This window comes from Urocitellus parryii, chromosome X, assembly GCF_045843805.1.
Source record: "Urocitellus parryii isolate mUroPar1 chromosome X, mUroPar1.hap1, whole genome shotgun sequence".
NCBI classification, from domain to species: domain Eukaryota; kingdom Metazoa; phylum Chordata; class Mammalia; order Rodentia; family Sciuridae; genus Urocitellus; species Urocitellus parryii.
In genome coordinates this window covers 89,879,172-89,899,195 of record NC_135547.1, presented here as the reverse complement: position 1 = coordinate 89,899,195, position 20,024 = coordinate 89,879,172, and the positions used below count along the sequence as shown (strand labels likewise).

The following is a 20,024-nucleotide window of genomic DNA, read 5'->3' as shown; positions in this document are numbered from 1 at the left end:
TGCCACCTGCCATCTGTCACCTGATAGGGCCACCTGGATATCCCTGATGATGGAGCAAATCTTTGTTGTCAGGTAGCATTTCCTGTGGACAGTCCGCCCAGGAGGTAATGAGGCCTCATGGATTGTGGGAGCTCTGCAAGCCATAGGGATCTGCACCAGTGAGGGAAATGCAGGCAGACTTCAGTCCAAAGCCTCCTGGGGTGGAGTGCTGGGCCCACTTTCCATACTGAATGTTTCAGTGGGGATGTCACTATACCATACTGTGATAGCCAAAGGTGTAGTTTCAGTATCTGTCAGGTAGAGCTCGTCCTATATTTTTAGATCCGGGCTCCCTAGCTAGGAAGCTCCATTTTTCTTTTTGGCTCCTGGACTAGGTTCTTAAGGAGACACTGGACTTCAGTGCAAGAGATAGGGCATCTCCTCCTCCAGATCAGAAATTGCCCCTTCTTTGTGACCCTCTACTTTTGTCTTTTTGACTTTCCTCATGGTTACCAGCAAAGGAGTAGGTAAATTACCCTGGCCAGTTTCAGGGTCGTACTGTGCTGCTTTCACTCTTCCTCTAGAGGGCACCATTTTTCTGCTCCAGAATCCTCTTCCTACATCTGGTTTCTGGATGGCCTCACAGTTAAGAGGCAAGGGTGAGCTAGTCCCAAATTTGGGTCTCTTGGATTGGTCTCCCAATAGGGCAGCCATCTCCTTTATGGTCCTGGGAGAAGCAGGAACATAAACTTCCTATTTTTGGTGTGGGACTAGGAATGGAACCCCGAGCCTCACACATGCTGGACAAGTGCTCTACCACTGAGCTATGCCCCAAGCCCAGCTTCCTTGTTTTTATTTAGTCACTTTAAGTAATGATTTATCCATTCCAGCCCAAATCTGAGATCTGGATATGTCTATGAGAAGGGACTAGAAAGATGCCATCTGTCACAGCAGATTTACAACAGAGCCATGCTAGTTATTTACAAAAGCACCTCTTCCAACTGTCTCTTCCTTATAATTTTGTTTATCTACCATATTGTCTTAGGGTCTCCCAAATTAGTGGCCTATGCATGGAGCTCTTCCAACTATAGTCTTTTCAGGGGTCAGGGTAGCCCACCTTTGTACACAGGTAAATGTTGACTTCTTTCTTCAGGAAATTGGTAACCTCTGAACTCCCAAAAGTCAGTCATAATGAAGTGGGTTCACTCAAATTCTAGAGTTACTGCTTGTCCAGGCTGGTGATGCACAGCTGGAGACCACAAAATTAGAATGCAACACAGAAGAAAGCAATAACATGTCAAACTGTCACAATGGGATTCTAGATTCTGAATCTCACCACTCAAGGTTTTCCAGGATTGTTTTGGTAATTGATTGTCCTACTGATTTGTTGGTCCTTTTTCTATTTCAGGAACATTTCCAGATATCCTCCACTTTTTTGTTGTTGCCTCTTGAATGATTTGCAAGCCCATGAAAAAAAAACTTGACCACAAGGTGGCAGCACAAGAGGCTTTATTGGTGATGTTTTGACAGGTTTTCAGGCAGGGGATGTCCCTCACAGTGGAGTCTGAACAAGGCCAAGTACCAGCTATTCAGAAGAGGTGAAGCACAAGGGAACTGCAGGGGGAACAGAGAGGAGGCTCTTTTGTCTAGATGATGTCACTATCAGCAAAGTTTGGAGTTTCTGGATCAGAGAGCTTCCATAGGTAGCAGTTTGTGGCTTGGGGAGGACTTCATCTATCCACAAAAAGATGTAGGCTCAAGTTTTATAGGGTATGCAAATCAGGCAGATTCTTAAAAAGGCTATGAATCTGATTATCTTTGCTATTTATAAAATAATTGGATGTATAAGAATTTATTTGGTGTTACACTTTTGAGTTAAGGGGGCTTATCCTGTAGTGAAGAAGTAAACAAGTGGAGGCTATTTTTGGCTGACATTTATAACAAATGAAGGCAGAATCCATTCTATCTTTTTCTTAGGAATTATGCATAAAGGATTGAAGGTATAGTCACTGTCATTCTGTATGGATCATCTCTACTTCTGGCACCTGCTGTTGTATCCTGGTCCCAGGACTACTGTATTAACTAATGCATCCTTCTATCTTCCATATCAAACTGAAATCCCTGTTAGGACTTCATTTGGCAATGGTATCTTAGATATGATGCCAAAAGCATAAAGACCAAAAGAAAAAACTGATTACACTTCATCAAAATTGGACTTCATCAAAACTGAAAACTTTTGTTCATTAAAAGACATTATTAGGAGAATGAAAAGACCACCTGGAGAATGGGAAATCATAATCTGATTAAGGTTTAGAAATTGCATATCTAAAAAGGGTTTTGTATCCAAAATATATAAAGAACTCTTACAACCTAACAACAAAAAGACAAAATCCCACGTAATAATGGGCAAAGGACTTGAATAGACATTTCTTCAAAGAAGATAGATACATGCTAATAAGCATGAAAAGAGAGTCTCACGTTATTAGTCATCGGAGAAATGCATTCAAAATCACAATGAGAGTTGGGTGCTGTGGCACACACCTGTAATCCTAACAGCTTGGGAGGCTGAGACAGGAGATAGCAAGTTCAAAATCAGCCTCAGTAACTTAGCAAGACCCTGCCTCAAAATAAATGAATGAATAAATAAAAGGGATGGGGATGTGGTTCAGTGGTTAAACTCCACTGGTTTCAATCCCTGGTACCAAAACCAAAACAAAAAACACAATGAGATCTCACTTCATACCTACTTGATGGCCACCATAAAAACAAACAGAAAATAACAAATGTTGAATATGTGCAGCAGTGGAAACACTCACACATTACTCTGGGGAAGTAGAATGGTGCAGTCCCCATAGAAAATAGTTTGGTGGTTCCTCAAAAAGTCAAACACAGAAATACCATATGAGCTGGCAATTCCACTCCTAGGTTTAGACCCAATAAAATTGAGAACAAAGGTTCAAACAAAAAATTTAGTATTAGCAGCACTATTTACAGTGGACCAAAAAGGTAGAAACAGCCTGGTGCGGTGGCACATGCCTGTAATCCCAACGGCTCGGGAGGCTGAGGCAGGAGGATTGCAAGTTCAAAGTCAGCCTCAGCAATGGCAAGGCACTAAGCCACTTGGTTAGACCCTGTCTCTAAATAAAATACAAAGTATGGCCAAGGATGTGGCTCAGTGGCTGAGTGCCCCTGAGTGCCAAAAAAAAAAAAAAAAAAAAAGAAAAAAAAGGTAGAAACAATCCACATCTAATCTAGTAACTGAAGAATGCATAAGCCAAATGTGGTATATTCATATAATGGAGTCTTATTCAGTCATGAAAGGAAGGAAATATTAATACATGTTACCACATGAATGATCCTTGAAGACTGCTGTGGTTTGACTGTGCTCTCTGTAATTTAATTGCTATCATGACCATATTAAGAGATGGGACTTTCAGGAGTTGGGTGTGTAGGTTAGTGGTGGAACACCTGTCTGGCATGCTGAGGGCTTTGGGTTCCATCCTTAGCACTGGGGGAGAGAGATAGAGATATCGATAGAGATAGAGAGGTGTGGTGTTTGTGGATCTTTTAATGGGTGATTAGGTCAGAAGGGCTATGTCAATGGATTAGTGCCATTATTGAGAAAATGGGTTATTCTTGGGAATGAGTTCCTGATTTTACAAAAAGGATGCGTTTTTCTAATTTCTCTAGGTCTGAATTGAGCATGCTTGCTTGTCTTCTTGCCATGTTATAATGCAGCATGAAGGCCCTGGAAAGATTCTGGGGTTTTCCAGTCTCCACAACTGTAAGTCAAATAAAATTCTATTGTTTAAAAATTATCCATGGGTTGGGGATGTGGCTCAAGCGGTAGCGCGCTTGCCTGGGTTTGATCCTCAGCACCACATAAAAATAAAATAAAGATGTTGTGTCCACTGAAAACTAAAAAATGAATATTAAAAATTCTCTCTCTCTCTCTCTCTCTCTCTATATATATATATATATATATATATATATATATATATATATATATCAAAAAAGAGTGTCACTCTTCATAAAAAAAATTATCCAGTTTATGGTATTCTGGTATAGCAGCACAACAAGGATTAAAACAATGTAATAAGTAAATGAAGCTAGACATAAAACGTCACATAATATTTTTCAGGTTTTTTTTTTTTTGGTGATATTGGGGATAGAACACAGGGCTTTGTGAATACTGGGAAAGCATACTACCATTGAACTACATCCCCAGTCCCAAAGCCACACAGTGTTTGATTCTATTTATGTGAAATATCCCCAATAGGCAAATCCACAGTGACAGCATATTAAGTGGTGGCCAGCACTTCAGAACAGAAGGGAATGGGGAATGATTACTTAATGGCTATGTAGTTTCCTTTTTAAGGTGATGAAAATGGTCTGGAACTACATAGTGGTAATAGTTGCACAACATTGTGAATGTAGTAGATGACACTGAATTGTAACTTTAAAATGGTTAAAATAGTAACTTTCATACTACATGTGTTTTACTACAATAAAAAAGAAAAGTCTCCCCCCCCCCAAGTGCTGGGGATCAAACCCAGGGCATTGCACATGACAGGAAGGAATTCTACCTTAGCCCCTGCCCCAAGTTTTTATATGGGGTAGAGTATGTATGAATGGTGAGCATGAAGCTGAGGCAATGAAAGGTAATAACAGTGTGATCAAATGGGGATACACATGGGGCTCAGTGGAAGAGAACTAATTTGAGTGTTTGGTAGAGTAGAAAGGAATGAGAGTCATGAGGAGCAGAGTAAGCTGAAATGGAAGTGACAGTGTTATTTATATCTGAGTGAGCCTGTGTTCCTGGAAACCAGTAATGGTAATGAACCCGGCAACCCCACTCTTGGGTTCTGCAAAAGGCTACCTGCATAGGTGCCTGTCTTAGTCAGCTCTGGCTGCCATAGCAAACTACTAGATTGGTTGGTTTAAACATCAGGAAATTCATTCCTCACAGTTCTGGAGGCTGGGAAATCCAAGATCAAGATGCCTGCTGCTGGGGCTGGGGATGTGGCTCAAGCGGTAGCGCGCTCGCCTGGCATGCGTGTGGCCCGGGTTTGATTCTCAGCACCACATACAAACAAAGATGTTGTGTCCGCTGAAAAATAAATATTAAAAAAAATCTGCTGCTTTTATTTCTGTGAAGGATCTCTTTCTGGCTTGCAGACAACTGCCTTCTAGCATTATACTCACCTGACTTCTTTTTTGTGCACATGGAGAGTGAACAAGCACTTGAGTGTCTTTTCTTATTAGGGCACTGATTCTATGGGATCTGGGTTTTACCCTCATGACCTCATGTAACCCTAATCACTTCCTAAATGCCTCATCTCCAAATACCACTACATTAGGTTTAGAGTTTCAACATAAAAATTTTGGGAGAGGACAGAATTCCATGTAGTTCCCAGTGTTTTTGCACATTCTGAGAAAAGACCTGTGTCCATACTCTTTCATGACTCAAGAATGACTCCTTTGTTGAATTGCCTCTATAAACTCCTGGTCCCCTTCCTTGTCTTAGGGATGTTTCTTATTAATGAAAGTTTTCCCAATTGCAATAGCCTGAAAAGAAGCATCTCCTTAGTTTGTCTTTCACATCATCAAGTGATAGAGTGTGACTCATGGCGTAGGGTGTTTGGAAGTCCAGAACCTGAGCACTTTCCGTCTCCTGTTCGTTCCTCCACACCTCAAAGAGATTCTGATCAGAGCCTGATAGGAGTGGGACCTCGGCATCTCGGCCTTCCCAGGAATGTGGGCAGGGCGGGGTTACTGTCAGGGCTGTGTGAATTCTCCTCTAGTCTCCGACTAATATCCCTTCTTGCCCAGTCTCATCTCTCCCTACGCTTCTGTCTCTATCTCTCCCTGTACCCGTGTTTATCGGTGTCACTTTCTTCAAAAGTCTTTTTTTTTTTTTTTTTTCTGGGACCAGAATTGTACCACCGCTGGTCTTCCCCGCATTTGCACTTTGGTATCTTCCACAGAGGACTATACCAACTCGTGTCTTCTTCATAGCTAGCCCAACAGTACCTATTCCCCTAGCGTTACTTCCTCTAGAAGTCTCCTCCACACTTACTCCGCATTTTCACACTGTAGAGGAATGTATTGTTCTCTTCTTCGATTCTCTTCTGACCGGCAATATTTCCCAGGGAGAACTGTACTATTCCAGGCCCTACTCCTTTTTAGCAGTGGTATCTCCCCGCGGAGGCGCAGTAGCGGCGGGGGCTGTGGTTCTCAGCTCTAAATTTGTAAAAAACATGCATATGATTCACTCATCATTAGCCTGCTTTTGCACAAAGGGCCCCACTCTTATCGTCAGGTTTCCATATTCCTCCCGAAATTCCATCTCTTCCAAACTTTAAGAGGATCATTTTCCCCGCTGTACGGAACGATAAACGTTGTAAAGATGTCTGCTCCCTTGGCAAACCGGCTCACTGGCGCGGCCATTTTTTTTTGCCAGCCAAATAATGATCATTGTGGTAACCAAAATAATTTTGGCTACTAGCGCTGATGGCTTCAGGAAAGGCTACTGCGCATGAGCAAGTATAGTGACTGACAGTAACCAAGGCGGGGTAAAGGACTAAAAAGTGGCTGTCGGAGGAAGTTATGACTGATTTTAGAAACATCAAGGGGACTTTACCAGAATAAGAATTCGAATTTTAAGATCAGAGCAGGGGATGAAGGAGGGCAGAGTTCACTCAGAGCGGAAGTGAAAGGGCTGATAGTCTGCAGGCGGAGTGACACCAGCGAGTGTGGACTCTCTAAAGCCGCGATTTAGTCGGTGAGTACTTGGGGAGGGGCTCTGAGATGAGACATGAGTGTCTGGGGAGGGAGCTGTAAACGGAGTGATGGGAGTCTGTGGAATGAGTGATGGAGTCTGTGGAGTCGGTGACGGAGGGACTGTGGGGTGAATGATGGGTGTATTTGGGGTATGAGATGAGGGGATCTGTATAATGAGTGATGAGAATTGTAGTGTAAATGTTGGGGAGGGGGTACTGTGAAATGTGTAATGAGGGTCTCGGGTCAGCGATGGGGAATTTGTGGTAGTGAATGTTGGATGGCCTATGAGATCCATGATAGGGATGTGTTGTTGAGTGATGGGGATCCTTGGGGAAAACAAATGTCCTTTCCCTTTTTTTTTCTTAGCAATTTCGTGGCCATTTTACCAGCTGGCATTTGTATATTTCTGATCTGGTGATTTGGTGAACTTTCAATCTGGGTGTTCCTTGCCATCTGCAACTCTTTTCTTTTCTTCTCCTCCCTCTCAACAGCTCTGCCTTTTTAGGCCTTTGCCTTCTCTCCACAACAGTCAGACATGACTAAGTTCCGGGTAAGTTCTTACTTGCTTCTCCCCTCCCCCTCCCCTTGTTAGGATACTTAAAAGCAAGGAAGCACTATTGTACAGTGGTTAAGACTAAAGACTTTGAGATTAAACTCCTCTTAACAGCTTTATGAGCTTAGGCAAGCCATTTAACCTCTCTGTGCCTTAGTTTTCCTAAATATAAAATGGGGGTGATGATGATGCTAACAATAACAATAATAATACTTACCTTGTATGGTTGTTGTGAAGATCAATTGAATTAACATGTGTTTAGAACAATTCCTGGTATATACATAGTATGCATTATATATGAGCTTGATGTTAATTATTGTATTAATATTTATACCATAAAATGGATATGTATAAAAATATACAGTTAGGGTTAGAGAAGTAGAGCAAGTCCAAAGCAAGTTTGAAATGTGTATGCATAGATCCTAGGATTCTACACATTTATGTTAAGCTACAGTTACCTTTCTAGCTTCCTAAAAGCCACAACACAGAGGGAAGTAAACACACTTGCTTTATTTATCTCACCCATCAGAGAAAGTGAGCTACTTCCTGAGAAGTAAAGTTTTCCTGATGTTGATCAGATAGTTCTCTGATCAATCATCCAAGTCCCCATCAGCAATCTTTTGATAAATACAGGGTTGGGATTGCTCTGCTGTGACTTAGAATATATCCTCATGTTAGCCAAATGTGTCCTGCCAGAACAGAAGTAAGGAATGCAATTTTTCAGGAAACCAAAGCCATCTCTGCACAATGAACTCTCTTATGTTCTGGATCAACACTGGATTAAAACTTTGATGGTTAAGAACAATCAATAAACCTCATGCCCTTCAAATTCTTTTTGAATACATTTTCTCTCATCTGTGATTTCAGTACAGCCTGAGAATCCTTGCCCTTTCCCTTTTTAGGCTCAGAAATCATAATGTCCCTGACCATTTTCAGTTCTTTCCTTTCTGCCCTTCTTTAAAAGTCTGAAAATCTGAAATAATTTTGTCATTTTTTCCCCCTCTTCCTACAGAAGTGAGATAGGAATGGCACCCAAAATTCAAACTCTTGAGGAATGTACAATCCCAAAAGGGGAACTATCTCAGGATCTCATATCACCATTCATTTCAGATAACAATTCTATGATGAATTTGATTAATTTGTGCCTATATACCCCCCTCTCTTCCTTGTCCTTGTTCTTTATATTTACATACATTTAAAACATATAGTTAAGGTATGTCTTCTTTTTATTTATTTATTTTTGGTACTGGGGATTGAACCCAGTGGCACTTTACCACTGAACTACATCCCTAGCCCTTTTTAATTTTTATTTTGAGACAGGGTCTCATTAAATTGCTGAGGTTGGCCTCAAACTTTCAATCCTCCTGCCTTAGTCTCCTGAGTTGCTGAGATTATAGGCTTGTGCCACTGCACCTGGCACATATATTCTTTTGCTGCAATTTGCTCATTAGGTAATACTGTTTTGCAACTTTCTGCTTTCCCTTTACAGAATGATATAATGCAAGTTGAACATCCCTAATCTGAAAATCTGAGATCCACAAAGCTCTAAAATATGAAACTTTTTGTGTTAGAGGTATAATGTCACAAGTGGAAAATTCCACACCTGATCTTGTGTGATGGGTCACAGTCAAAATGCAGGCACAGTAAAACTATTGCATAAAATTGCATCCAGGGTATGATTATAGGGTATTATATGAAACATAAATGGATTTTGTGTTTAGACTTGGATCTCATCTCTAAAATATCTTAAAACAAGAGCCAATTTGTAGTGAGCTTACACTATGCATGATACTGTACTAAGCACTTTATATGCATGGCCATCTTTAATTCACAATAACTGTATGAAGTAGGTACCATTATTATTCACATCCTACAGATGGGGAACTGAGTACCAGAGTGGATAAACAAGTGGCATGGGATTGCACAGTTGATCACTGGCACAGCTGATTACTGCTACAGCTGGGATAGTGCCTTGTTGGTAGAGGATGTTTTTGGTGTTGTTGTTTTGTGTTTTTTTGCAGTGCTGGGGATAGAACCCAGGGCCTTGTGCATGCTAGGCAAGTGCTGTACCACTGAGCTATCACCCCAGGTCACAGAGATATTTTTAACAGCTGCATTTTTCTCTTGAATGCATGTACCATGATTTATTAATCAGCTCCATATTGAAGGACTTCTGTGTAATTTCTGTTTCAGTGTGGCAGTGATCTCTCTTGTCATCTATCTTTGTATTCAGTGATGACCATTTCTAGAATGTCTGGTTCAAAAGGTGGGCACGTTTTGAACTTGCATAGACATTGCCAAGTTGCCTTTTGAAATGTTAGTACAAGTTGATACCTCTACTAACAATGAATGAAAATACCCTTTTGAATTCTCTTGTCATAATTTTAAGCCTTGCCATTTGACAGTTGAAAGTATTTTTTCATTTATGTTTATTTAATTATCAATGTTTTTGAGCATATTTTCATAATTTTTTCTCTTTTTTACATTTCTTATGTGAATTGTTCCTTTATATACACTGCTCTTTTTCCTTTGAAGTTTTTGAATCTTTGTGTTACATTTTTTTAAAAAAATTATACCTTTATTTTAATTTATTTTTATGTGGTGCTGAGGATCAAACCCAGTACTTCAAACGTGCTAGGCATGCACTCTACCACTGAGCTACAACCTTAGCACCTTTGTCTTATATTTTTTATTTTTATTTTTTACAGTGCTGGGGATCAAACCCAGGGTCTCATGCATGCTAGGCAAAACCTCTATCACAGAGCTACATATCCCTGGCCCTGTCTTACTATTTTTAAAACATTTTATGGAAATATGACCCAGAAAAAATCTTTGGTGGTAGATTTATTAAAACACAATATTTAGAGGAGATATATATCATACAGTTTTTTTTTTAAAAAAAGTCTGCATATTGAAAACCCCTGTGGAACCAGTACCTGTAACAAAAAGGAAGGAATGACAGGCCTCCCATTAGCCTCCATTCTACTTCCAATCATGGTCTCTTGACTTACTGGTAATCACTTGCTGATTTGTGTCACTCTAGATTATTTTGACCTGTTCTTGGATGTTATATAAATGGAATCATACATTATTACTCTTTTGGGCCCAGCTTCTTTCACTCATTGTAATTTTTTAAAATTTATTGTTTTGTTTTTGTAGTTCAAAGGATCAAACCTAGGGCCTTACACATGCTAGGCAAGTGTTTCTGACACTGAGGTATACCCCAATCCCATTATAATATTTTTAAGATTAACCCTTGTTATTTTATCAGTAGTGTGTTCTCTTTCTGTTACTGTATACTATTCCATTGTATAAATAGATCACAATTGTTCATCTATTCTACTGCTAATGGATATGACCATTTTGGATTCTATAAATAATATTTTAGATACTTACAAATAATACTTGTATGAATATTTTTATACATGTCTTGGTGAACATATGTGCATTTCCACTGGATATATATATTTGAGAGTCGGGTTGCTAGGTCCTAGGCTAGGGTTATTTTTAGCTTTACTACATCTTTTTCTTCTTTTTTAAACTTTTTTATTTGTTCTAATTAGTAGCTTTACTATATTCTATCAAGTTGTTTTCCAAAGTGGCTATACCACTTTACTCCCACCAACAATGTATGAGAATTTCAGTTGCTCTACATCCCTGCCACCATTTGGGTTGTTGGTCTTTACTTTATCCATTCTGTTTGTATACATTTGTATCTCCTTGTGGTTTAAGTTTGCATTTCTCTGATGACTAATGATATTGACCACCTTTTCATTTGTGTTTTGACCATTGGGAGAGCCTCTTTTGTGAAGTATCTATTCAAAATTTTTTTCTCTAGTTTTTCTGTTGTCTTATTGATTAATAGGAGTTGTTTATAGTTCATATAGTATAAAAGTCCTTAGGTATTGCAGATATCTTGTATAAGATTTTTTTTTTGGCAGTGCTAGGGATTGAATTCAGGTCTTTTCAGATACTAGGCAAATGTTTTACCACTGACCTACATGGTCAGCCCCCAAGAAGTCTTTTTTGAAATGATTCAATTTTAAACAGTAGCTTGTCTCTGAAGAATATTCCCCTTACCTTAAAAAACCATCACTCCAATCACCCTTGTCTGATCAGTACGTATTGTATACATATATTGATATATCATACTGTACCCCATAAATATGTATAATTAATATGTGTCAATTAAAAAATATTAAAAATAGATTTACTGATATTTTGGGAAAGTACCATCACTTTAATTTTTATCAAACTGATTGAACAAAAGTATGCAATTACAGGGATCAGTGTCATTCGAGGATGTGGCTGTGGACTTCACCCAGGAAGAATGGAATCGACTGGACCCTACTCAGAGGACCCTATACAGAGATGTGATGCTAGAGAATTATAGCCATCTTGTTTCTCTGGGTGAGGATGGCTTCCCTTAGTAATCACAGTGTCCCTAGCAGAATAACTTTCCATCTCTGAATGAAGTACTTCAATTCTTTGAACTCAAGTGGTAGGGGTTAAAGGTTCTTATTCCCTTTAAACTGATCAAGGCGTTTGTATTTTCATCTCCCATGTGAAATTTACCCTCATTAAAATGTACCTTCCTAATTTTTTGAAGCCCTGAAAGCCACACAGAGGCTCCCAAATCTTGTATCATTTCCCATTACAGGGTATCCTATTACCAAACCAGATGTGATTGCCTCTTTGGAGAATGGAGTTCTTGAGATCATAAAGAGAGAAATCCCAAGTTCAAGTTGTACAGGTAAGAAGTGGGAGATGATACTCTTTAGGATCTCTGAATGCTGACCACTTTTGAATGCTCTGAAATATCTTCCTAAAGAATACACACTATTGTTGCTTATTCCATATTATTAGTCTTGTGAGATATTGTCTCAAAATAATCTTGGAATAAGATGGCAAGGAGCTGGATTATACTCTAGCTTTGTCCTTCTGCTTCTCTCAATAACCTCAATTGTTTTTAGCCTTTCTGAAAAGCCCTTTGCAATTAGAGTCTTTTTTCCCCCAAATCCTGGATCTGCTACCTTCCAATATCCATTTTCCTATTCATGACTCCCTAGCCTATTTTTACATTCTCTTCCCAGTTTTAAGCTATTTTCTTAAACAATCTTGTCACTTATTGTTACTTCTGTCTCAATGTCTATTGGATCAACTTGTTTTTCTTTCTTTTTTTTTTTTTTTTTACTCCTTGAGCTCTGAGTGTAGCACAGACATATACTTGGAATTTCTTTCTGACTGGTATCCAGACTTAAAAGAAATTAAAATTCAACCCCATCAGAGGCCTGCATCTTTCAAAGGTGTATTCACAGAGTATGGTTTATTATTCTTTCTAGAAGATCAGCAAGCTGAAGACCAGCTGGAGAACCACCAGGAAAACCAAAACAGACACCTGAGGCAAGCTATATCCATTGATGAGAAAAATGTGTCTAAGGAAAGAGCTCATGAATTTGATGGCTTTGTAAACCCACTTCCTCAGAGCACATGGGTAGTTTCTTCAGGACACACACCCTATATAACTGACTCATATGGGAAAAGTTTTAAAGATAATTTTGGCTTACTCAGTCCTAATAGTCTGAGCTTGACAGCTCAGAAATGTTACGAATGTAATCGATGTGGGAAATTATTAATTCATGGCAGGCATGAAAAAACTAATGGAATGATACCCCTTGACTATAATACATATGAGAAAGGTCATAGTCTTAACTTTGTTCAGCATAATCTGACTCAAGTTGCAGAACCAACCTATGAATGTCCTGAGTGTAGAATACCCCTCAGCACGAATTCACTCCTTATTGTTCATCAGATCACTCACATAGGAGAGAAACCTTATGAATATACAGAATGCAGAGAGGTATTCAACAAGACTGCACACCTCAGTATACATCAGACCATGCACACAGGAGACAAACTTTTTGAGTGTAATGAATGTGGCAAATCCTTCAGAGAGGAATCAACCCTGCATATACATCAAAGAACTCATACAGGTGAAAAACCGTATGTATGCACTGAGTGTGGCAAAGCTTTCCAAGAAAAGACAAAGCTCATCATACATCGACGAACTCACAAAGGAGAGAAACCCTATAAATGTTCAGAATGTGAGAAAACCTTCAACCAGAAGGCGCACCTCAGTGTTCATCAGAGAACACACACAGGAGAGAAACCTTTTGAATGCAGTGATTGTGGCAAATACTTCAGAGAGAAATCAACACTGAATATACATCAAAGAACTCATACAGGAGAGAAGCCGTATTTATGCAATGAGTGTGGCAAAGCCTTCCGAGAGAAGACAAAGCTCATCATACATCAGAGAACTCACACAGGAGAGAAACCCTATGAATGTTTAGAATGTGGGAGAGCCTTCAATCAAAAGGCACACCTCAGTGTACATCAGAGGACACACACAGGTGAGAAACCTTTTGAATGTAATGAATGTGGCAAATCTTTCAGAGAGAAATCAACACTGCGTAGACATCAAAGAATCCATACAGGAGAGAAACCTTATGTGTGTTCAGACTGTGGAAGAGCATTCACCCTTAAGCTGAGCCTCAGTGCTCATCAGAGAATTCATACAGGAGAAAAAACTGATGGATGTACTGTATGTGGAAAAGTCTTCTCCCGGAAGTCATATCTTATGCTACATCAGAGAGCTCATACAGGAGAAAAATTTGAGAAATCCTATGAATGCAATGAATGTGATAAAGCATTCTTCCAGAAATCATATCTCATTATTCACCAGAGAGTTCACACAGGGGAGAAACCCTACGAGTGTAATGTATGTGAGAAAGCTTTCTCCCAAAAATCATATCTCATTATACATCAACGAACTCATACAGGAGAGAAACCCTATAAATGTGATAAGTGTAATAGAGCCTTCAGAGAAAAGTCTAAACTCACTGTACATCAGAGAACTCACATAGGAGAGAAGCCCTATGACTGTCCTGAATATGAGAGAAACCTTCTAGAAGTCAAAGATCAGCAAGAATTAGAGAACTCTGAGAGAGAAGAGACCAAAGAACTGAAAATGGAAAATCCTTTGTAGGAAAGTCAAAGAAAAAGTGAGGTGGGGGAATCCTGCTTTAGGGTGATCAGGGATGGCTTTTCTGAGGACATGACATTTGATCTTAGATCTGAAAACAAAGCACCAGCCATACTGGGGGAAGAGCATTCCAGGCAGAAGAAATAGCAAGGGCCAAGGTTCTGAAGCAAAAAACTGGGCCTTTCATGCTTATATCATGGATGTATATTGAATGACTTTACACCAAAAAGGTTGTTCAACATTAAAATCTTTTAAAGTTTTGAATCTATGAGAGATGTCATTAGGAAGCCAAACCTCACCATAAATCTGGGCAAAGATATCAAGGGAAGCCCAATTTAATTAATTTCAATAATCATAGTCCCTTGGAAATGAAATAAGGGAAACATGTTTCCAAATTTAATATCCAACTCTCACAAAAAATTCAGAAAAGCTATTATTAAGAACACTCATTTTGTCATCTTTCATCATGGGTAATAAATGTTATCTCCAAGAAAAACAGAGTTCACCAAATGATATGAAATTACATAATTAAAGATAACCACAAAAGGAAAAACAATGAAGAATATACTATAAATGTTCAGATATTAGAAAGGACATTTAAGCAGAACAATGTAAAGAAAACAACACTACAGCATCAAATCCAGTTTCCAGAAGTAGCAACAGTTGATAATGCTTGCATTTTCACCACAGCCTGTTGGGTAAGATTTTTGGCTATGTTTCTCTGTGTGGAACTTCCTCTTCTCTGAGACTCATCCTATAGCCTTCCCCAAAAGACTATAAGCTGCACGACAGGTTTTTAGAAGATCCGTTTTTGACTCAAATTCACCGGCGTTTATTTCTGCTGCTTTTGATGAATAACTATCACATTCAGAAGTCAGTACCCAGAGTAAAAGCACCTTTTATGGACACCCAGGGAAATGTGAACTTTGGTTATCTATGTTGTTTGGGGCTGAGCACAGGGGAAATCCTTTAAAGGAAGGGAGCTTGAGTTTTCTTTGGCATGCAGTGGCCACTAGCTGTTTCAATGATCATCTGCTCTGGATGTAGTGAATATTGAAATCAAGGCTTTGAGTAGTTGAGAATCCACCCTCAACCAAAGAATACAAAGGACATGATTAACTGCTTCTTCGTGGGAGTGGCTGCTTCCAGTGGGGCTGGCCAATGAAAAGAAAAGAATGGTAAGTTCAAATTCCTAAATGCTCTGCTGAAGACACAGACTGAACCCTGGGCATTGTGTAAAAAGAAATTATTACCTGTGCACTCATTGAATTCCTTCTTAAATTCCCAGTGTGTCATTTGCAATTTAGGTTTTGATTTTGAAAGAGATGATGGGGGGCTGAGAATTAGAATGATGACATGTGGGAGAATGTGAATATTTTAAACTCCCAGTTCCCACTGAGCTTCCTGTGTAAACTGAGTTTAATCCCATTCTCCCCTGATGAGACTGTATCTGTCGAAAATAAAGATTCTGTAGTGACCTCAACTGAGACTGATACTTCTTCGGGGAAGCCAACTTTCATATACTTCCATCCTGGCTCTATCTCTATACCTGTAATTGTCTTTTTAAAATATTTATTTATTTTTTTAGTTGTAGTTGGACACGATGCCTTTATTTATTTATTTTTTATGTGGTGCTGAGGATTGAACCTAGGGCCTCGCAGGTGCTAGGCGAGCTCTCTACTGCTGAGCCACAACCACAGCCCCTATAACTGTCTTTTGCACCAAGCACTTTATATGCTTTACATATGTTAATTCACTTAATCCTCCCAATAACCTCATAGGGTCACTAATACCATTATTCTCATTTTCCAGATCAGAAGACTGAGGCACAGAGAAATTAAGTGCCTCGTTTAAGGCAATACATCCAGTAAGTGGTAGAGATGGTATTTGATTCAAGGAGCACCTATGCTCTTAATCACTACACTGTCCTTTCTCCTACCCCAAGTCATCTGGTGTCTCTTGATTACAGTTGTGAAGATATGGGGGAAGTGACTGAAAGGTGGTACCTTCAGGGATTGGAAAAATGAAGAATCAGGCAAAGGCTTTTGTACTGTTTGTAGATATCATCTTTATTAAATCCACAAAAGAAAAAAAAGACAGGAAAGGATAATCTCTATCCCTGTGAATTCCAGTCATGATTCAGGTTTCCTTGGGTTCTCTTTTACATATATTTCACACCCCTTGAGCCATTCAGATAAATCATGGCCAGAGCAATGCCGGGTCCAAGAATCCCTGGGAGATGAAGGGAGGGAGGAAAGATGAAGTGGATAACTTGATGAGGCAATACCCCTATCTCTGGCTGTGCAGGGTCCAGACAGTCCCATGAACTTACCAGGCCTTCATACTTCCTGGTGCACTCACAACCCGCTTGGCACACAAGATGTCATCCAGAATATGGCGGTTGAGCAGGTCTAGGGGGTGAGAGAGGAACATGATGATCTGGTGCACTTGGCAGAGGGTGACAGCATATGGAGGGCCCAGGGTTTCTAGATTCCTTGGGGCCTGAATTACATCAACCACTACATTGGCTGATTGTGGATGACCTCCACTCTTTTGTTAGCTGGTTATAAATTACTTCAAGTGCCCTGTTGACTGGTTCTGTACAACCTTAACTCTGGTTGGCTTTAAGTATCACATTGACAGGTTATGAGTAACCTCAGTCACCATTATTGGCTCATCCCAGACTCCCTCAAATTCCTCGTTGGCCAAGTCTGGATGACTTCAACTGTCATTATATTCAGTTAACAATGTTCTCAACTGTAATACTGGCTGGTCTAGCATCACCTGAACCAGCTGATTGGGAAGATAATTAACTGTCATATTGGTCATTCCTAGTGACTTCAAACAGTATGTTTTCAGGTCCTAGATACATCCAATTCCTATTTTGACTGGTTATGAATGACCCCAACCTCCATACTGGCTAGTTCTGTTCAACCACAGCCACCATAGTACCTTGTCCTAGATAATCTCAACTTCCATGTTGGCTGGACCAGGATGACTTTTAATTGTCATTTAGCTAGTTGTTAATGATCTCAACTGCCATGTTGACCATCCTAAACAATCTCAATTACCATTTTGACTAGTTATAAATAACTTCAACCTCCCTTTTAGTTATCCTGGATTATTGCAATTTCCATGTTGTCACACTGAACAACCTTAACCTTAATTTTATTCAGCTTTGAAAAAAATTCATTATTCATTTACTCTTAGACAACCTCAAGCTCTATGGTAGCCAGTCCTGGATCATCTCAACCTTCAATCTGGCCAATCATCGGTGACCTCTTCTGCTATGTTGACTGGATTTACACAATCTAAACCTTCATTTGGGTTGGCTCCAAATAAGTTAGTCTCCATTTTGGCCTGTCTTGGACAACTTCATCCATCATTCAGGACAATCCTCAAACAACTTCATTGCTATTCTATTTTGTCCTGACCATCACAACACTCTCATCTGGAAAGTTCTCTCATTTCTACACATTGGTAGTTTTTTTTTTTGTTGTTGTTTTTTTTTTTTTTTTTTTTTTTTTTTTTTTTTTGCAGTGCTGGGGATTGAACTCAGGACCTTGTGCATGTGAGGCAACCACTCTACCAACTGAGCTACATCCTCAGCCCTGGTAGTTTGTTTTTGTTCCTACTTCCAATCATCTGCTTCTTCCCTTGGGGCCTATACAACCTCAACTCCAAATCAGAACAGTCTCCCCATCTATTTCACATGACACTGAATTGTCTGTTTCCAGAGTCTCAAAAAACTGTAGCCTCCACTCTGGGTCAGATTCAAGGGCTCTGCATTCTCTAGACCTAGGCAACATGTCATTGTAGTCTGGTTAAGGATTTAGGATGGTGTCTCAAACAACACAGGCAACTTTCTTCCTTTTCCCATAATTTTTCTACATTTGTAGGAGATTACAGTTTAGATAATCTTGCCTTTTTTTGTGTGTGGCATGTAGGGCCAGGCACTAGGGATCTTGTATTCATACTTTTGCCTTACCACTACAATCCATATGGCAGAGGTTCTGGGTGGGTGTGACACCGTTGTCACACCACCAGGCAGAGTTCAGCTGGAAAATGCCATATTCACTACTGCCATCGGGATTGTGATCCACGAAAGAGGTGTCAAAGCCGCTCTCGTAGTGTGCCATGCACAACCCTGGGACAGAGAGAGAAAGAGAGAGATAAGAAGTAGGAGGCAGACATAGGGTCCAGGAATAAGAATGGCTAGGATGGGTGTGACAATGGGGATGATTGTCATCTTAGTTGTGAGACTGATGATCTTGGTTTGGTGGTGGGGTGTTGATGCTGATGATTCTGGGTGAGATATCAGTGATGGTGGTAGTGATGGTATTCATGGTGACAACAGTGGTGATGATATGGTCAGTAATAATGGTGTTTATGATAGAGACTGAGTTTATGACATTAGAGTTGAGTTAAACCACTCATCACAGTTAGAAAGTAACTAGAGGTCAGGCCCTGACCCAGAGAGGTGAAAAATGACAAGAGAAGCCTGGGTCTGAGTGTGGTTAATGGCTTGGGGTATGGAAGGGACTTGGGGCAAATAGAGTCTCACAGTCTCCAATTTGGTAGCCTCTGTAGCCATCAAGGCCTGCCTTCTCCAGCTTCTTTGCCAGCTCGCAACGTTCATAAATCTTGGCATCCACACTGGCAACGATCAGTGTGGCCCAGATCACTAACACAGTGCCCCAAGCCAACATTATGACACCCGCAAGCCCTTGTAGCTGATGCCTTGCTCCAGATTCACCCTGTGGTGTTCAGAACTAGGGGCATTCTGGAACTCTGAGCTCTATGAGCACTGACTGGTCTAAGTGATATATTCTGGAACATAGAAGCTAGAGGTCTGGGCACCTCACTACTTTCCCCAATGCCAATTCTCCTAGAGACCAAGAGACACACAAAGAAAAATAAAGATACTGACAGAGATGGAAGGAGACAAAAAGAGAAACCCAGTGGTGTCAGAAAGATGCAGGGAGAGAAGGGTTGGCAACACACCAAATACAGACAGTCTAACTTGAATACTAAGCCTCACACTGGACCCACATTCCCCTAAATTTCTTAATGCTGTACCACTCTACTCTCAACACCTATGTGTTATAACTTGGTTACCTCCATTTCCATTCATTCTAGTCCCATTCACCACTATTTCCCAGTCTGCTGACTGATCAGTGGTATTCATCACGCTGTGCCTATTACCACCTCTGATTTCTCATCCTCTACAGAATATGCTCTGCCCCCATTACCTCCATTTACTCATTATCTTAGTCTGTTTGTGCTGCTATAACATAATACCTGAGACTGGAGAATTTAAAAAGAATAGAAATTCACAATTCTATCAGCTGGGAAATTCTAAGATCAAGGCAATGATATTTTGTGACAGTTTTCTTGCTGTAGTCTCCAGAAAGAGTTCCTGAAAGCCCTTTTCAGAGCTGCATTAATTCATTCATGAGGGCAAAGCCCTTATGACCTAAACACCTCCTCAAATGACCTCCTTTCCAACACTGTTGCCTTGGGGATTAAGTTTCTAACACCTGAATTTTGGAGGGGACACATTTAAACCATAACACTCATCTTTGGCACTTCCTATACCTCTCTGTATTCACTGTGTGGTTCCATCTTAACTTACTAGAATCTTCTCCAATTATAATCACACTC

At 40.0% G+C, this 20,024-nt stretch overlaps 2 protein-coding genes across 5 annotated transcripts; one reads left to right on the top strand and one right to left on the bottom strand.

Annotated features, from left to right (window-relative positions):
* Positions 1-6,548: 6,548 nt before the first annotated feature.
* On the top strand, positions 6,549-16,282 carry LOC113195249 (uncharacterized). 4 transcript variants are annotated; one of them, XR_013342597.1, is made up of 6 exons: positions 6,549-6,763; positions 7,254-7,312; positions 11,599-11,725; positions 11,976-12,068; positions 12,658-15,538; positions 16,173-16,282. XR_013342597.1 is itself a non-coding variant. In XM_077794037.1 (6 exons), exons 4-6 carry the CDS (start codon positions 11,692-11,694, stop codon positions 14,361-14,363), a joined length of 1,833 nt encoding a protein of 610 aa, XP_077650163.1. In that variant the 5' UTR covers positions 6,549-6,763; positions 7,254-7,312; positions 9,509-9,581; positions 11,599-11,691; the 3' UTR covers positions 14,364-15,827. The 4 variants fall into 4 exon arrangements, 3 of the variants coding, with proteins under 3 accessions (XP_077650163.1, XP_077650162.1, XP_077650164.1); XM_077794037.1 differs by lacking the exon at positions 16,173-16,282 and adding an exon at positions 9,509-9,581 and having other exon boundaries at positions 12,658-15,827; XM_077794036.1 differs by lacking the exon at positions 16,173-16,282 and having other exon boundaries at positions 12,658-15,827.
* A 210-nt stretch (positions 16,283-16,492) lies between these two features.
* LOC144250847 (sperm acrosome-associated protein 5-like) lies at positions 16,493-19,069 on the bottom strand. Its single transcript, XM_077794045.1, has 4 exons — positions 18,925-19,069; positions 18,349-18,507; positions 16,693-16,771; positions 16,493-16,592 (listed from the first exon to the last, which is right to left on the bottom strand). The coding sequence occupies exons 1-4, from the start codon at positions 19,067-19,069 to the stop codon at positions 16,493-16,495; spliced, it is 483 nt and encodes a 160-aa protein (XP_077650171.1).
* Between the last annotated feature and the right edge of the window lie 955 nt (positions 19,070-20,024).

What these genes read in the sequence shown, in the direction of transcription:
- LOC113195249 (XM_077794036.1), top strand. An exon ending in TAGCCATCTTGTTTCTCTGG is followed by an intron (nt 11,726 to 11,975) that starts GTGAGGATGGCT and finishes TTCCCATTACAG; the next exon opens with GGTATCCTATTACCAAACCA. An exon ending in CCCAAGTTCAAGTTGTACAG is followed by an intron (nt 12,069 to 12,657) that starts GTAAGAAGTGGG and finishes TATTCTTTCTAG; the next exon opens with AAGATCAGCAAGCTGAAGAC.
- LOC144250847 (XM_077794045.1), bottom strand. Translation starts at nt 19,069, where the DNA reads ATGTTGGCTTGGGGCACTGTGTTAGTGATCTGGGCCACACTGATCGTT. An exon ending in AGGCTACCAAATTGGAGACT is followed by an intron (nt 18,508 to 18,924) that starts GTGAGACTCTAT and finishes TCTCTGTCCCAG; the next exon opens with GGTTGTGCATGGCACACTAC. An exon ending in CCAGGAAGTATGAAGGCCTG is followed by an intron (nt 16,593 to 16,692) that starts GTAAGTTCATGG and finishes TTCATCTCCCAG; the next exon opens with GGATTCTTGGACCCGGCATT.